At 42.3% G+C, this 18,513-nt stretch overlaps 1 protein-coding gene across 2 annotated transcripts; it reads right to left on the bottom strand.

Moving 5' to 3' along the window:
* Positions 1–258: 258 nt before the first annotated feature.
* Positions 259–18,097, bottom strand: kdm3b (lysine (K)-specific demethylase 3B). 2 transcript variants are annotated; one of them, XM_088382001.1, is made up of 25 exons: positions 17,569–18,096; positions 15,663–15,818; positions 15,091–15,204; positions 14,799–14,904; positions 14,446–14,570; positions 14,320–14,379; positions 13,122–13,817; positions 11,446–12,652; positions 11,153–11,369; positions 10,835–11,049; positions 9,672–9,824; positions 9,447–9,554; positions 9,224–9,351; positions 8,853–9,150; positions 8,516–8,769; positions 8,050–8,322; positions 7,751–7,922; positions 7,572–7,662; positions 7,332–7,462; positions 5,302–5,421; positions 4,420–4,443; positions 2,353–2,492; positions 2,082–2,258; positions 1,871–2,005; positions 259–1,175 (listed from the first exon to the last, which is right to left on the bottom strand). In XM_088382001.1, exons 1-25 carry the CDS (start codon positions 17,773–17,775, stop codon positions 1,095–1,097), a joined length of 5,388 nt encoding a protein of 1,795 aa, XP_088238127.1. In that variant the 5' UTR covers positions 17,776–18,096; the 3' UTR covers positions 259–1,094. The 2 variants fall into 2 exon arrangements, with proteins under 2 accessions (XP_088238127.1, XP_088238136.1); XM_088382010.1 differs by lacking the exon at positions 4,420–4,443 and having other exon boundaries at positions 17,569–18,097.
* Between the last annotated feature and the right edge of the window lie 416 nt (positions 18,098–18,513).

Genomic DNA, 18,513 nt, shown 5'->3' on the forward strand with positions numbered 1-18,513 from the left:
AAATGTTTGACATCAGGTAGAGGAAAAGGACAATGATGAATTCCGTCTGTATCACCCAGCAACCTTTTGTTTTGCTTTATATTAACCTTGCGGACTTCATGATCTATGCTTGGAATCTTTAACATCTATAAGAGCTGATGCGCTTCCATATTATGTTTAACTCAAAATTTCATTAGTTAAAAGAAAAAAAGTGAAGAGGGTCCCTCAGTGACTTTTTATGAATGGTAACTTACATGCATACACACACCCACACACAGCCATTTTTCTTAACTTTATTGTGAAAAATCAAACAGACTGCTAAGATCAATATATATTGATACAATGTTAATGGCCAGTAGTTCTGTTCAGCTGCAAATGTGATTTTAGAACAATGTTTTTGAAAATCTGCAGTTATTCAGCCTGTGAAACATAGTAACCAAAAAAAAGCCTCTTCTATGAAATCCTCCTGATCATTACTTGTGCAATGACAAAGGGGGTGTACAAAAGAAAAGACTTCTTAAAGTGAAAACTAAAAATACAAAACTTTGGTCTGCTTCCTTCATTGGCTGCTTCACAAATACACTTTCAGCCACTGAGGGTAAAAGCACCCAGTTTGAAAACTGCAAGAACAACAACAAAAATCTACAAATCCTTGCATCTATTGAAATACACTGATGTCATTAAAATAGAAACATGAGTCTGGAACGCACATAGCAGTTTCTTATATGGTTGCTGAACATCTGCTTCGAAGGCACGTCAGCTTTTACCTCCCTTACTTGCACATCGTACACATACAATGGAAACGACAAAACAAACACAATGACTTTAAATACATTGTTAATCAAAACAAATTGAAAAGAAAAAAAAAGCTAGACAAGTTTGTCTGTGCGACAGCGATAAAGGACTTCCTTCATTGGCGCCCTGAAAAGCCCAAAACCAGGTTGAACCCTTCTCCCAAATTTGACGTTATAGACTTGATGCCTCACGCTGCAGTGTGTGTGTGTTAGTGTGCGTGTGTGTGTGTTTGTGTGTAATGTAGATGCGTATGAAAAGATCGTATGAGATGGTGTGAAGTGGTCTTGGGAGGCTAGTCATCACGGCACACCAGTCAATGACTACGGGCGGGCTAATTTCGGGTCATGGGACTTCAGCGTGCCGACGGCGTCCTTCACTGCGTGATAAATGATGTTTTTCACCTATAAAAAAAAAAACATATGTGGTAGCAATTTGTTAAACAGATGGCAACAACCACAAAAATGCTTAACATCATTAGTGACCTGCCTACAAAGACATCATACGTATACACAAACATAATACAGATTTTATACACGGTGGTTTGAATCTGACAAATTCCACGATACTTAAAAAAAAAAAAAAATATATAAAAAAAAAAAAGACCACTAGCGGACACTAATGTGCTGAAAACACCCTACTGTTACCTCTCAGTTATCTTCTGTCATGTATTCAAACCAAAAGTAGTTTTTAGTTAATTTTTGTTGCATATAATTCAGTGTTTTGTCTTTGTAACAGTTGTTAAAGTTGTAATTGCACACAACTGCTATTAGGCACTGGCACGGTGCAGAGTAACTCACTATGGCATCACAACATAATTTGCTTTTTGAATGTTTTTTTCTTTCAAAGTAAAAAAATAACACCATTATTACCATTAGTATCATATTTGGACAGAGAAGACCTAAACTAGTGTTAAAATGTTGGTGCATAATTGTGTTTGTGCTAATGTGTTTGAGCTAGCAGAATTACACAAATGGTAACAAACCAAGTGCTACAACATATGAAAGATCCGAATCCACAGCAAAATGTCATTATTGCATAATACTGCAAAAGCACAAATCCCTTGCATGAAAAAGGGGGCTGCATTTGCCGCACATACCTGTAGCTTGTCTTCATGGTTCGTATGAGTGGTAGAAAGATGTCTGAACTCCTGTGTCAATCTGAAACAGTGTCTCACGTGCTCTGGGGACACAAAGTCCTCAGCTGCCTTGATACAACTGTACAAGTTGTGCACCTGAGAGAAGAACAAGCAATGTTACCTTCATTGAAAGGTAAACAGACTACAGTCTTTCCATATGCAAAGTCTTTACCTGGTGTGGCGCTCCAGCAGGGATAAAAACAGCATCGCCCAAGAACTGCACAATGGCCCAGCCCTGCACACCATATTCTTCATAGAGTCGGCGGCGGAGGACCTGATCCAAGTACCAGCTCTGGTCGTGAATGGGATCATGGTCGAGAGGGTTCTCCTGACCTTGCTCCTCTCCGACCTTAAAAGAGAAACACTCAAGCGTCAACATAGAAACTGCTGCAAGTGATTTGTCACAGGAGGAGCATTTGGGACAGTATCCACTGGCTGCTAACCTTGCGGAGCAGTTCCCTGATCTTCTCTGCGTCCTTGGCCGCATAGATGTGCCAGAGAGCTCCGGGTTTCTCATTTCCATTGTACACCCTCCTCTTTGTCATTTCATCCACATCTCCCTCCTCAATCGTTGTCATGACCTCTGGGTGTTCAAACAAAACATCAACATAATGACATCAACAGAGTTTCTTCCATCAGTGCTCTTTGGAGTTTTCCATTGTCTATTTGCCCTTCACTTTTACAAAATTACCTAGTCACGATTTTCAGCAATGTTACCAATGTAGTCTCAAAATTTTTATGGCATATACGTATGATGTTTATTTACTTATTTTCCACGAAAAACATAACATGAATGCATCCAAATTTAAATGTGGACGTACTGTTTTTCTAATTATGAGCTTTTCTTGGTTAAAAATGCTCCTTCTCACGCTTCTGCCAAAAAGTTACAAGGCTTCTAGAAGGTAAACCTGTAAAACGCTGAGCCGCCATTAGCGCGAACCAAACTTCTGCGCAGCTTTCTACGATACCGCTGACACGACTACCCAGATGTATAAAAGCCTTTTTATCATCATAAAGGAGTAGGTGCCTCACTATTTTCCTCAAGCCGTTCCGAGAAAACTTTGTGAGATGCAATTCCTCTGCGCTGTCATCGCTTTATCATCATCAGCCTGTACCGCTAATTCTTCATCATCAGTTTAATCATAACATAATTTTAAACTTCTCACTACAATACTGCAATTAAGTTGCAAGAATTGTTGATCTGTTCATGTGCGGTATTGTGTGTGCTTAAGAGTACAACATTGACGTCAGTTTGAAATGACTGCAATTACAGTACATATGATTAGAGCTGAATTAGGGATTCCAAAAGAAAGGCAGAGAATTGTATTTTTAAAGGGTTTGCTTTGGTCTACTATCTCTATGTGACAACTGTAAATGTGTACAACCAGAACTCTCGTACATATGATTTACTCAAGTTATCCATCCAAATGACAAATGAAGTGTCCATTTGCTTTCTTGTGACTGTAATGTGTGTTGTAACATGTCTTGGTTCAGAGCAAAACAGGAAAGGGGAAAGCAGAGTTTTCCTGCGCACGCATCAGTTAAAGAGTGGGAAAGGAGAGAGATGTCTGCCAGAAGAGATGGAAGCCAAGTCTAGATGCCCTTCAAACTTTTTTTCCCACAGTGATTACACCATCAAGTTCACTGAAGCTGGACATACTGCAAGCTGCAAAGACGTGTAAGCAACACTTTGCTGGTGGATGGGTGGGTGGGGTTTATACGCGATTGATACAGGAAAAACATGACATCCATAGGGAGTAACTTTGATCATTATTATACTTGGAGTATTAAGATTATGTTCCTATAAATACAGAATGGCACTGTATAAATAAATGTAAATTAGACGGGGGGGGGGGGGTTAATTGACATTTGTTTGGCAGCTTTTGTAGTTCACAGCACCGACTGACATGAACTGATTCCACTTACAACATGGTTGGGAACACAATGAAGCTTTAAAGTCGGTGTCAAATTGGAGACTTTTCTAACTTCACTCGTGGCTATTTCTTGTGATTCACATTTTATTCTTGCTACAAAGCAAATAAAGTAAGCTGAATTATTTTCAATTTATGTTTCGTATGACAAGTAACGAAGGAGTCAATCGCACTGAACATTACTCGAGAATTTATCCCAATTATCTGTTGCAAAAGCAGGATTCTTTGAAACGCTGTAAATTTTAAACCTGAAGTATTTTCTTCCAAGCCACAGGTAGTCCTTTATTTAAGCCTGTGACCATTTAAGCTCATTGTCTGTAATGACAAATATGAATAGTATTTGTGTTATTTTTTGTTGAAGTTAATGCAAATTAACACAGGGGGAAACTTGCTAGGAAATCACATTAAATATAATAAATAACATTAGAATTCACTTTTTCAATAAGCAAGGTGGGGGTATATTTATATTACGGCCATTATCGCCAAGTCCTATTGTGGAGTGAAGAGTGGAACAGTCAAGGGGAGTTAGTCAGGAAGGAATGCATGCCACTCAAGGGATAAAATTGAAAATCTACACACCTTTGCGTCCATTGATATCTGCTTCTGTGAATGAGAAATGTTGCCGTAATGAAAAGGACAGATACCCACTGAATTGTCTTTTACGGGTGCCAACGAAAAGCAGGCGTGGCAATGGACAACAGTATAAAGAAATAATGGATGCTTTGGCTGAGAGTCAACCTGAGTACATTATTTATTAGTGTCTACCACCAGCTACAATTCACTCCCAGCTGAACTGACATGGCTCTTACTACTATTATCCATCTCAAGCAATACATTTAATCATTCTGAATTAGCAAATAGTAGGATCTCATTTAAATCTTGAACTGGAAAAAAAAGTCAAACGGGAAGATTGCACAAGAATTTCGATGGGATTTTTTTATTTTTACTTTGTCTCTTGGTAACCATTCATTTAAAGTCCATACATTTTAATGGACAACCAACAAACTGTTTTTTTCTGTGTCTTATCAATTGTAATGTTTATTTGGGGAGTGTTTTCAATCTATGTTAACTGTTCAGGTTTCATTTTAGTTGTCGAGTTTTTTTAAATGTACAGATTCACATCCACAGAACAAACCGAATCATTAACTGAAGTTTTCTAAAAGAAAAAAAAAAAAAAGTCCCTCCTCACCCTGATTCCACAGAGTTACGCATAGGGTCATCCACAATGTTTGGCAAGATGAAGAATTAAGATTCAGGGGAGGGCAGCCTCTCTCATGACTGAGTCACAATGCAGCTCAAAATGTTTGTTGACACATTTTATGGTATATCTCACAGTGGGAAAAATAAAAGATTCTAGGAAAATGATGCCCGCATATAATAGCTTATAGCGTGAGCAGAGCTCTCGTTTTCCAAATATAAAATCTACCAGGTATTAATGTTTGAGTGTGAGAGTCCACTGACCTTTCTCCATGTCTCCTTCTCCTTGAGGTATTCCAACATAAACCATGACATTAACAGCATCTGACACGTCAAGATGAAGGTTGGTGGTGCCCACCTTCCTGTCTTCTGTCGAGATCAGTCCTGATAAACACAACAGCCAATGTGAAAGTGAGAGGATTAGATATGAAACCAAAAATGCAATAATGGAGCAAAAACAGAGCAAAGATGGATTTCCGTAATTTCCGGACTATAAGCCACGACTTTTTTCCAAAATTTTGGACCCTGCGGCTTATAGTCAGGTGCGGCTTATATAAGATTTTTTCCGTGATTTTTGTGATGACTTGATCAATTTTACGCTTAACACTATTATATACAGTAAAAGTTACAAAACAAACTGACAAATAACTCGTTTTCAAATCAGACGAGTACAAACTGGTCAAATATTTAAAAAAAAAAAAGATATTAAAAGTGAAGACAACTTGCAATTCTAGTAATGACACACGAATTTGATGCACAATTTGTCTTCGTGGGCCACATAGAATGATGTGGCGGGCCGTACCTGGCCCCCGGGCCTTGAGTTTGACACCTAAACCCTTTCTCTTACTCTGCCATGTGACTCAGAGATTATACAAAGCAGTGGCGCTGTTTGGACCATCTGCATTGTATTAAAACCCAATCAATCAGCATTTAAATTCAATTCTTCTGACATTTTGCTCACCAAAAACAAGTTGTAATGAATGTGAACTTTTAATGCATTTTATTCAGAAGGTTACTTTGAACCTTAAACGGCGGCGCGGCGTACTTATGGATTTTACGTCCTCCGGCCTCCAGGGGGCGCTCTAGCGGGAGGCAAGAGCGAGACAGGCGAAGAAGAAATAATGCGCCGAAGAAGACGTGCTAGTTTGTGTTTACATTTCGCGCATCACGCAGAAAACGATCAAGACGGACATTACTGAAAGCCTTTATACATAAACCGTCATCATGGGGGACAAAAGAAATGCATATGATGCCGCTTTTAAGCCAAAGGCAGTCGATGTTGATGACATTATGTGTTGTCTACTCTGGAGCGTACTTATGGATTTTAACGGTCTCCGGTCTCCAGGGGGGCGCTCTACAGGAAGCAAGAGCGAGACAGACGAAGAAGAGATAATGCGCCGAAGGAGACGTGCTAATTTGTGTTTTGATCGTCTCGCGCATCACGTACACGCCCGCACTCACACAAAGAGACAGAACGAGATCAAGACGACGGACATTACTGAAAGGAAGCTTTTATACACAAACCGTCATTATGGGGGACAAAAGAAATGCATATGATGCCGCTTTTAAGCTATACGTGTTGCTCGCTAGTTTGATGTAATTTAGCGCTTCGTGGATCAATAAGATTAGCATGAACAGACCCTCATCACACTCGAAGAAATGCATAAAAGCGACGACGAAAGAGAGACTGAGAAAGTGTGAGGCGAAGGATATCTAACGCTATTCCAATCGGACAGTAAGGAGGAAGACTTCGATGGTTTCAGTGCACAGGAGGAAGATGAAGACGTCTCTTTTTTTACTTTTACGGTATGTTTTTTTTTAACCAGCCCTGTTAGTGCTGTGCTACCGTGTTGCTGCTGTGTTGCTGCTGTGTTACCGCCGCGTCTCAGTGTCTTTGCTGTGTTACTTCCGTGTTGCTGCGGTATTAGTGCCGCGTCACAGGCAGTGTTTGGAAAGAAATGTTAAGGTACGTTATTAAAGCTTTAGAAAAACTTATTGTGTCCAGTCTTTCTTTGCTAATAACTCGCGTGCACACTTCTGCGTTGCTGCGATACTACTGCTGCGTCGCAGGCAATGTTTAGAAAGACATGTTCAAGTATGTTATTAAAACATTAAAAGGGCTTTCTATGTACTGTCTTTCTTTGTAAAAAACTCGTGTGCACGTGCGGCTTATAGCCCGGTGCGGCTTATGTAAGAAAAAAACTGAAATATCCCTGAATTTTAGCTGGTGCGGCTTATAATCCGGTGCGTTTTATAGTCCGGCAATTACGGTAAACTAGGCCATGTTTTCCCACCATAAGCATTGTACATCTTGGGTCCAAGATCTGGTCGTACAAAAAAGTTGGGTAGACGTGCAGCAAGGTTTAGCCGGCCATCCCTTTTAGTGTACTCAGGTAAGGGGAGGTTTTCCATCAAATCGTCAAACCTGTCACATACGCACACAAAATAAGAAACACAGACACAAACAAATTTCTAAATTTAGATGCTAATTTGTTTGAAGTGTAAACAAAACAAGTCTGTCTCTTTTTACTCACCGTGTGGGCATCATATCCCTGAAGTCTTCTCCTGGAGGCCAGTCCTTTAATTTCAATACCATTGGGTTACCGTCACTGTCTTTCAGTCGCTCTGCAGTTGATAAAAACATATCACTGTTGAATGTAGCAATGCAAAGAAAAAAGATGCTGAATTTACAAGGAAGGATTAGGGAACTCACTGGAGAGGATCTGGAAGCCATCCCAAAAGTCTCGCACTTTCACATCAGAAATGATGGCACAGTTCCTGCAGTTGACCAAGTCTACGTCCTGGTCCCCAAACTCCTCACTAAAGGCCTCAGGACGCCACAACTCAGGCTTCAATCGTTTATGTATGCCTGACACCAAGACAGGCTAGGCACAAAAGAATTTGCCATTATAAGAAAGCCCCCCCAAAAGCTTGCGCCTTTTAAATGAAAAATGTAACTTGCCCCACACTATTTGGCGGGGGTGCATATGGAATATAAATAGTGGTTCTTACTTGTCCCTGCTTCCAACATTCTCTAAAGATCTTCCAGTTGTTGCTATTGCTGGGATCTTGGAGGCAAAGGAGTCTGCCATCACAGAGCCAGGAGTGCGAGGTATGTGGCTCCAAAACACTGAGACCCATGATTCCATCTTTACGGGCTCCCAACACACCAAGCTCACTTCCCTCAGAGATCCCGGTACGGCGGCCTTCTGCTTTCTTGGTCTCCACAACTGAGGCAATGATGTGGTCCAAGAAGTTGGGAAGGCTGCTCTTCAGCTTATCACTCTGAGTAAAGACAATTACCCAATGGTTCACAAGCTAAGCAAGTACTGAGAATACTTGAACTTTTTTTTAAGTGATGTATTTTCAAAATTTAACCTTCAACAATTTCAACGTACTAAAACTTTTAGGCTCATTACTGAGCAAATTATTATGGTTCTGCCATACGCATAGAAAAACAAAAATAGTTTCTACATACGCCTCCAGAGGTAAAGACGGATGGGAATGGTACTGCACTCTCTCCATGGCCTTGGGAAAGTTTGCCGGGTCCAGAGTTGAGCAGGTCCCGAAGACTTGACCCTTCAGGTTTGGACTGCGTCACGCTAGAGCCCAGTAAAAGGCTGTTAAAGAGCTTGGGGCTGGAAGCTGAAGGCCTTGACAGGGAACTGAGTGAGTCCAGGCCAAAAGGAGGTCGACTTTCCCGATTCATTATGGCGCGAAGTGAACCAGAATCTGATTGGTAAAAAAACAGTGATGTAACACTTGAAAATTGAAAGGTAACTTAAAAATGTTTTCAGTGATTTGTATTATCTCACCTTTTGTGTCATCCTTGGATTTTTGTGTGGCTAAATCTGCGAGCCAGTGCAGAGCAGAGCTGTTGCCCTCTCCTGATGGGCGCGACTCCTTAACGGAGGACTGTGCGAGGTTACTGAGGGATAACGTACCACCAGTGGAATTGCTAGTACTGCCCACACTTTCCCCCATCCCGCCACCGGACGATACTGCTGTTTGCGTAATTTCAGTTTTGATCGTTGATGTTTCGCTTTCCGACTTCGGAGTTGTGCCAACAGCGATGGCCGTAGCTCCAGGGATACCACCGCTGTTTGGCGGTGTCTGTTGAGATAAGCAAAGCAACGGTAAGAACGCATTCAACACCCAAAGTGACAAAAGTGCGATAAGGATTCACCTGTGAAATCCCATTGGGGGCACTATGGCGAACTAAGGACTTTGTATGTCGACTTGCACACGGGCAGTTGGCTTTAATACCCCACTTGCCTCTTGCTAAGTGCACCATGTCACCTATGTTGTAAAGAGCTAAGAGAAACAATGAGCATTAACAACCAAACCGAACCAAAAGACAGACAACAAAGTAAAAGTTCAATCTTACTGAATAAATGCCAGTTTGTTACCTGTCCCGGGGATAATCTGTGTCGGCATGAGGTTCTCTGGCTCGTGAGGTTGGCCCTTTGCACACTTCAACCAAGAGAAAACATCATCCACTGGACCATCTTCTGAATCTAAAACATAAAACATGTTTATGACACAGATCCAAATATTTTGGTTAAACTTGTACAATAGGAAAGCTAAACTGACGAGGAACTTGTAATTGAAGCCCGCCATCTTTAAAGACTTACCTTCTCTTGGTCTGTTCTTGCGAAGCCGATAGCAGTCCAGACACACGCCAAAACCACATTTGCGACACACCCAGTGGATGTTGAACAAAGTGGTCTCACAAACGTCACACATTTCCCTCACGCCTCGCACGGCACGTTTCCAGGCTACTTTCTCTGTAGAGGCAGCAAGACAAGTGGTGTAAACACAGGATAGTCAATCGACATTGGAGTCATTTGAATACTGTGGGCAGAGATGCCGAACCCTGTCATCACAACTCGGTGACATTCTGGATATTTTGTCGGAAACATTTTGGAATTCGTCAAGGCCATTTTCAAGTCAGCCTAAGCAAACAAGCCACCAGAAAAACTCCCACCAACGCTGCATTTCCATTATATTTTGATTTCATTGGCTTTGAGTACTGCACACTGACAGAATATTGATGAGCTAACTTCTTTTGTTTCAAATTTGATTCATTCAAATAAGTACAATCCGATGTGGTGCGATTTAGAGAACATGTATTTTATTATAGTCTACTGCATTGTACAATATGTTTAACCTTAGAAGCGCCTCCTCTTGGCTAACGTATGCCATAAATGTATTCATTCCAGATTCATTTTTCAGACAATCCTTTGTGTGGCTGTGGTGTTATATTTTCCCTCAATTTGCCATTCATGGATGATTACTATCCACTGTAGCACAGTTCCAGCCAGCATTCTATTAAACATGAACCAGTGTTTTATGACTATGCTTAATTATATCTTAGCAATTCAGTTTGACTACTTTCTCATGTTAATTATTCCTCCTCGTCCTTTTGTGACCAAGGTGCTTGTCAGAATTGTAGCCAATTGGCAGCCATGGAGGCGATGATTAGTCGTTTTTACACAGAGCTGCCCACTCTGTGTAGTTGGACATGAGGAGGATGCCATGACATCATCAATAAATGTTATCGCCATTGGTTGGTAGAATCAAAATCTTGCATCAGCTGGATACTGGCCATGGTACTTACAAGTCAAGTGCATAATACACACTTGCCTGCTCACTTGATGGCAAACATCAAATTAACCCAGCGCACAGAACATTTTTGACTTATTCATACCAGAGAAACACACGGCAACTGGCCATAAGAAAATACAGGCCAGTCAGAACACTGTCCAAAGAATAAATAGGAGATCTCAGTACATACGATGAGGTTCCACCATCATCATGGCCTCCTTCTCAGACATGACCAGCTGGCAGAACTGGTCACCCACATTGGCCAGGATATACTTGGATGTATCAAGGTCGAGCCCCTCTTGTACAGTGGGAGCAGGTAGCCACAGTCCCATTGCCATTGAGTCGCTCTGCTGGGGGCTTAGGAAACCTTCAACACGCAATATACCCTTGCGAGTGAAAGCCAACCTGGTAACAGTCAAAAGAAGGATGAGACATGATCACCAAATATCGATCTTATCGTGGAAACATCATCACGTGTATAAAGCAAACGCTTGCTATAAAAGTGTACCTTCGGAAATGGAAGAAACGACAAGCCACATTTGGATCGTCGTCATCCTCGCTATCGTCATCTGCGATGCGAGATTTCCGGTAGCGCTCCAAGCGACACTCGCGACACTTGTGCAAGTGAGGGGCCACGTTGATACACGAGCCATCTTGGAGAAAGGACTCGCCAGACTGCTTAAGACGCCGCACTTTGCTCTGGTCTTTCAGTACAGACTGGCCCACTGGAAAATAAAAAGCAATATTAAATCCAAAATCCTATCAACTTTTATGGGTCTGACTTTTTGTAACCAACGTTACCTTTGAACGGCTTATTTCGAGGACGGCTTTTAGAGGCGCCTTGGATTTTAGTTTTTTGCAGCATGGCTCCATCCTTCCCAGACTGTGATGATTCTCCATGCACTTGGCCTTTGTCTGGACCCTCCTCATTCTCACTCAGGTCTGACAGGTCGCTGTTACTACTGAGGTCAGAGTCACGTTTTGTTGATTGTGCTCTTTCCTCCAAGGCAAACTTCTGAGTCAGGTTTGGGTCAAAAGACACAGGCAGTTGATCAATTCTGACGGGACCAGTCGATCCGAAAACAGAGCTTCCAGCTCTGGCAGGGCCAGCAGTGCCAAAAATAGAGCTGCCCGAAGTAGAGGACTGCATCTCCCCGACGACCTGTTCGTCTTTTACCAGAGTGGCTTCATTTTGTGCCCTCTGGGTCGTGGTTGGTGCTGGAGAGATTGAAGTGCTGGGTGAAGCGGCAGATGAGAGTGCCACGAAAGGGGAGGATAGAATACCCTTGGGTGGCTCTGCCATCGTGAAAAGATTGGGCTTGTTGTCTGTGACAGACTCAACCCGGGAGAGTCCAGCAAATGGCGTGTGTACGTTTTGGTCCCCATAGACCAAAAATGGATTAGCTGGCTCTTTAGGGCCCTGCAGAAAGAGGTTCTGATGGTTCTCTGGAGGATTAACATTAGAGGGCATCACCACAGCCCCTGTCAATGTACCATTATTAGAACTCTTTAAGAGGTTTTGTAGTCCAGATGCGGTTGCAGAACTGCCAATGGCAGAGGCCCGGCCAGCAGAAGAGCTTCCCATGACTGGGAAGGCTGGTGAAGAGTTGCTCAGCACACCATTTCCTGTTGGATGAATGTCAAGTGTTTTGGTCTGCTCCGGCTTTTTCAACCCTTCTGTAGCAGACTTGAAAAGGCTTGGGGGTTCCTTATTATGAGTTTCTGACACCGCAGCAAAGTAGTTAGTGTCCTTGGACTGGCTTGGAGCGCCTGATAGGCCTGGGCTGGAGTCTGGACTTTTTGTCATGCATTGGAAAAAGAGGTTTTGGTCTTGCTTGGATTGAGTCTCACTTTTATCTCTACCAAACCCAAATCCAAAGGGTCGAGAAGTGTCCAGTGAGGTTGCAGAAGCAGTCGCAGCTCCATTTGTCTGTGAGATAACCTCTCCAAAAACAGGAGCAGCGGCCACAGCTGATGGGAGGCGATAACCCGATGCAGTCTTAGATGCCTGCAACATAGAAAAAGCCATTATAGATGTCTCAGGTAGACAGTCTAATGTTTTTCCATCCTACAGCCAATGTAGTAAAAATAATAGCAACAATATACAGTCCTGGCTTCCTTAGTCTTAAGGAAAATAAGGTTCTAACAGGGTCCATGCTGATGGCAAGATTTGGTTTGAAGAAAAAAAAAAAATCAACATCAACAAATCATTTTAGCAATCCTAAAATACCTTGCAAACATGCCCCTGGTGGTAGTGAGGAAATCATAATGACATTACAGACATCCCCCTGAGGCTCTACAGTCCCAGCAGCATACTCGGTTAACTGGTATGTCTGAATGTGTGAGTGTGTGTGTGTGTGTGCTGCCACATTTATTGAACACACGAATAAAGAGACAATGATGTCCCTATACAGGGCTCAGCAAAACATCCACACAAACAATATACAAGATTTGTACAAAGATTTGTTGTTTCTTACCTCCGTCTGGCTTCCCCAAGTAGGAGCCTTGGCAGTAAAGCCTCCAGAGGCAGACAGCGCCACATTTGGGCTGCTGTCGGGCGAAGACCAAGAAATGGTGACAGGCCCAGGGGAAACAAGAGCTGCGGTTTTGGAAAAGGATTTGGAAGAATCTTCTCTGACTGGTTGTTGCGATGGAGAAGCCTTATGGACTGGGGCTCCGGGCACCAGGCTTGGCATCTGGCCCAAAGAGGGGAAAGATGTGGCAGAGAAGGGAGAGGGTGCCGGTTTGAGCGGAGGCGGCGTAGGGGTATGAGAAACTGAGGTGGTTGAGTCCGCCGCCCCTTGTGTGGCGAGCATCCGACCATTTTCTTTCACATGGGTGTAATAACGTGTCGGGTTGACGTTTGACTGATCCATCTGGACCGAGGAATTAGCAGGGGATGACACTTTGCTCTGAAGAAAATTTGCCTCGGAGGTGCCGCCATTTTTGGTTGTGCTGCTGACTCTTTCACCAGAGTCTCCTCTCCACACGTCTGTCCCTTCAGTCACGTTTTTGTTAGAATCATCACATCTCGGCTCCTCGGCTCCCAACTCTACTGCTCCTTTAAAACGCTTCAAGTTCATGTCCTCCTCCTCGGAGGCGGTTCTGCGTCTGCGACTGTTGTCACCCTTCAATGTTTCACTGTCCATCTTTCGCCGGCCATTCTTACCAAGCTAAAACACAATGATTGGGAGTTACCTCAATGCAAGTATCTAACAGTATACAAATGTAAACTGTGACAAAAAAGGGTGGGGACAAAATATCGATATTATGATATACTGTGTCGCTTTCTATTGAAACTGTGCCCGCAGATGTGCAGTTTCATCATGAAAAGACATCCTCTCCCTTCAAAGTGTGTAGCTAGAGGAGTTTGCAAATCCTGATTAGCCGATAAAACATTCATCAAATAGGGTATTTTCACATTTTAAATTTGCTTTGTCTTTTCACAACTTTAAATGACATTCACAAGTAGAGGAAAAATACACATTACTGAACACATCACACCTCTTTGGCTTCTCTATATTTATTCCTATCATACATGCAGTGGGTGTGAGAAAAATATGGATGGGAGACTGCATAGATAGCAAGCCCTGGCGCATAAAACAAAAATTACAAATAAGAGAATATGGCCCTATAAATTTCGAAAATACATGCATTGATTTTAAAAAGCCGTACCTCTTCGTCCCCCAGCATGACATGTATAACGCGAGGGTCCACCAGCTGCTTTTCTTTATTCTACAGCAAAAAAGGTCGTGTTAGTGGCACCATGGTCTCAATTATTTTCAAGTCCATTGTTATCACCTTATCCAACATGATCTCCATTATGTGTGAGATCAGGTCATGTTGTGAGACAAGTCCCAGGGCCCAGCATTCTTCAAGCTCTGGCTGGTACACACAAACCCTTCGTCCTTGAATAGTGTACGAACCTGTGCAAAGAAAAGTGAGGGTTCACACAACTTTGCAGATCTTTCAAAAGAAAAATGAATCTGGATGATAAATGTCATATTAAGGATGGGGTTTATATGATAAAATACAATACAATGCATCCATCCATTTTCAACACCTGTTCAAAGTCAATGAAAAAACAAAAACTCCAAACAAGCCTTCAACGCTTTGTTCATAAAAGGGACAGGACACAAAGAGATCGTTCTTACCCTTCCTGAGAATCTCCTGCAATTCAAAATCACTTCGCCAGCTGGAAATGGCAGTCTGTACAGAGGGCTGCTCCAACATCAGTGGATGCCTTATGTCTTTTTCCAGCTGCATAAGAACACAACACAAAATGTCCCCAATATTGTCACGGTCCAGAAATACAATATTAATTCACATGTCCATTTAGTTGAAATAAGCCGTATTGATTATTGTTAGTAGGTTTTCAGGGCTTATGTTGTTGTCATTTAAAATTAGGAGAAAGGCAAATATTACAAGAAAAACAAAGAAACACACCTCAAACCTGTGGATAGATTTTTTATCAGGAAGGAACTCAAGACTGTTGCTTCCAAAATACTGAACTGGAAGCACAGTTCCCAAACCCACTCTATCCACTATTGAGTGGAAAGCCTAGGGAAGAAGAAAAGCACACACCATTAAATTTAACCTTAGAAGTGGGTAAACAAATTAAAATCAATCAATAACACGATTGCTCTAAGGAGACAGCACAAGACAACAACAATAAAGTAAATCATCATATAAAAAGTCAAAATGTTACAAGCCAAAGCTTGGGATGCACCGATACCAATATTTAGGGCCGCAATTTATTGGCTAGTTCGCAATAGGGCTCGATCAACTAACAGGTCAACCAATTACATCGGGTAATTATGGCCGTTCAAAAGTCGGCCAAAATGATGGGCCAAACGGACAATATTTGTGAAATATTTTTGTCTTTATGGACTCTAACCATTTGCAACACTTGTACGCAAGTAACTGTATGTGTATCATGTATTATTTTGTTATGTTTGTTTTTTCAACTTTGGCCTGAAACATTGTATCAAACATACTAAGTGTGAACACAGCCTCACCAGAGCAGGCCAGGCTGTGGTTGACCCGGAAGACGCAGTAGCGGCGCTCCGACTGGCCCAAACAATGGAATCTTCCACCAACAGAGCCTTCACGGCATCGTCGTACACCTGCACCCACGAACACCGCTGCGACGCATTCTCAAACTCCACAAACACCTGCAGTTGAAAAAAATGAATCGGTGACCCACATTTCAAGGCAAAGATCAAGCTAGTTTAAGTGTATACGCGCTTACGGCACCAGAATTGAGTGGAATTTTATACATTAGCGTGATGCTGTGGGTGCTTCCAAATATCTTGTCACACGACTCAAAAAGACACTACAGTTGCTGCCACACTAACTGTTCTTTGTTTGTTTTATACAAATGACCTAAACATGTTAATCATACATAGTAATGAGTTTAATACTGCCTTATTGTGGGTTAGTGGTTAGTGAGTGACTATGGCAGATTCTAACTTCCATAGAAATTATGATTACTTTGTCGCTGGAGGAATTAGGGCTAAAGAATCTAACTGCAACCCCCCCATCAATATTGCGATTTCTATTTAATTGGATTAGAACAATAATGCAAATGTATGGCTTTAAGTCTTCAAATGTTCATGTTTTATGACACCTGTTATGAAAAATGAATTAATTAAGACTATTACCAATTTATTATACATAATTTTTTGGTCTCACGAGTTAGCCTTAAGATAATATAGAGCCAAATGAACCATGAATTAATATGAGTTGTCACTTTAATATACACGTCTTGCAGTCTTAAACCTTCACTATAACAAATTCACAAACTTTGAATTCGTTCAGCCCGAGTGGGAACTCTTGTCAACCGAACTTCAGTTAATTGCATTCAGTTTGAATCTTTGAATTATTAAACTCGTTCTTTCTCCATTTTGACCCCATTTGAAGGAGACTATTGCACATTAATTAATGCTTTACTCTCAGTATTAATCACATTTGAATGTTTCTTTATAGCTATAGTTATATACCACACAATCCTGTGCCTCTACCTGACACTGTTCATCTCATCTTTGACAACCTCCCTCAAAATTAAATCCATTGAGAGGGGCCTGCTGTCAGTAGTCGCAATTATAAATTTAAATTTGAATACAACAAAAGGAAATTAATAATGAAGGTAAATAATAATTGATTGCTACTTTTGCAATTCCTATGACAGGTGCCTAGATTTTATTATAATTTATACTATGACGTAAAATCAGCGTATTTACAAGAATTTAAAACATCATGGGAGGTCCATCAATAGATTTTTAAAAGTACGATTTTTTTTCCAAGTATCTAATTGGTTTCATTTATGTAGGTCACCCACCTTCATCCACCTCAACGCCTTTCTTAAGCAGCCTTACACGGTGTAGAATGTCCATCTTTGCTAAAACCACCCATTGGTAAAAATGACCATTTAAAACTCCTCGTTCATAAACATTGCCGACGCAAATGCCTCGGAAAAGTGATTTGTTTCACAACTTATAAGTCCGCTAAGTGGACTTGGAGAGCTTGCAAGCACGAAGCTAATGCTACATGTCAATGCAAAAGGGGAGCAAAAACGATTTCATGGTCTTTGACCATAAATTACTCCGTTCTATGATATTTCTTTATGTGTGGTGACGATCTGCCAACATTATAGAAGGTGTTTGACACTCGTTATTATGGTAAAATGCGAACAATGCGGGGGCCATAGGATCCTCGGTCTCGAGTTTAGCTTTAGTCGGCTGCCTGTGACGTTAGCAAGCGCGTCGCTTGTATATGGCAAAGCTAGTACTAGGTGTCAACAAACGTAGCCACAATAACACAAACGTCAATCGGGTGAGACGGGGGGAAAAATTCCGTGCGGTATTCATCCCGACTTGTTCTTCGGTTGCATTACACGAGACAACACCATGTGTAAACACCAACCGTAAGTCCCGCAGCAGGAGTTGTTGTTGTCGCCTCTCCTCCGCTAGCCTCCGGGGCGGCCAGGCCGATGACGCTCACCGCCCGCACCGTCCCCCGCAGCCAGTCCCGTGCTCGCGGCGTCTGCTCCGACTCGGATCCGTTGGCAGTCCCGCCTTCGCCGAGCAGCAAGAGTAGCCGCTTCCCGATCAATTCAAGAGACTCCCCCATGTTTTGCCCGCAAACCAGCTGCCTCTATCGAGCCAGCATGAACTTCCTCGCTCGGATGCGAACTCGAAAGTGCGAAAAGACGAGCAAGGGAGGGGGAAATAGCCGATGGCGGCCACTAAATGTACCGCTAAATACACCGCAAACTGCAAATCGAGCCGTGCACACCACGGCACGGGACGCCGACACGGAATTAACACGGCGGAGATGTTATTGTCCTCGGTGATGTCCGCGACTACCCTGCTACGTCCGCCATTGAGCCCTGCAACAATCAAACGCACTCCTCGTAGGCAACCAGCACTGCGGAGACACGGGATCTTGTATTGGCGAGTGGCGATCTCTCGTGGAGAAAGTCTGAATTGCAATCTGAACCACTGCGTAATCGTGGTTGCTGGCTTGTTGCAGGGAAAACGACATCACCCCCTCCTAACAAGTGCGTTTTTATGTATATGATGAATTAAATGCGCGTCACACACTCTATGAAGTTAAAGGGATGTTGAATGCATTCCACTCTTTGCTCTTCGTATAAACCCATTTCACCAAGTAGACTGTTGAAAACAGAAATCCAATCATGCAGTGCACATTGCAACCAGCCATTAATTACCCGGTGATACCCGGGCGGTATAGGGTATTCCGCCTCCAAAATCTGTGTAGCCCCTCCAGCATTTTAGTTATTTTATAAAATATATTTTCAAAATGTTTTCTCAGTCCCCCTATGTATTGGTCAAGTCCCCATTTATC

Source organism: Syngnathus floridae, chromosome 1, assembly GCF_059516105.1.
Source record: "Syngnathus floridae isolate MCC-2025c chromosome 1, RoL_Sflo_1.0, whole genome shotgun sequence".
NCBI lineage: Eukaryota > Metazoa > Chordata > Actinopteri > Syngnathiformes > Syngnathidae > Syngnathus > Syngnathus floridae.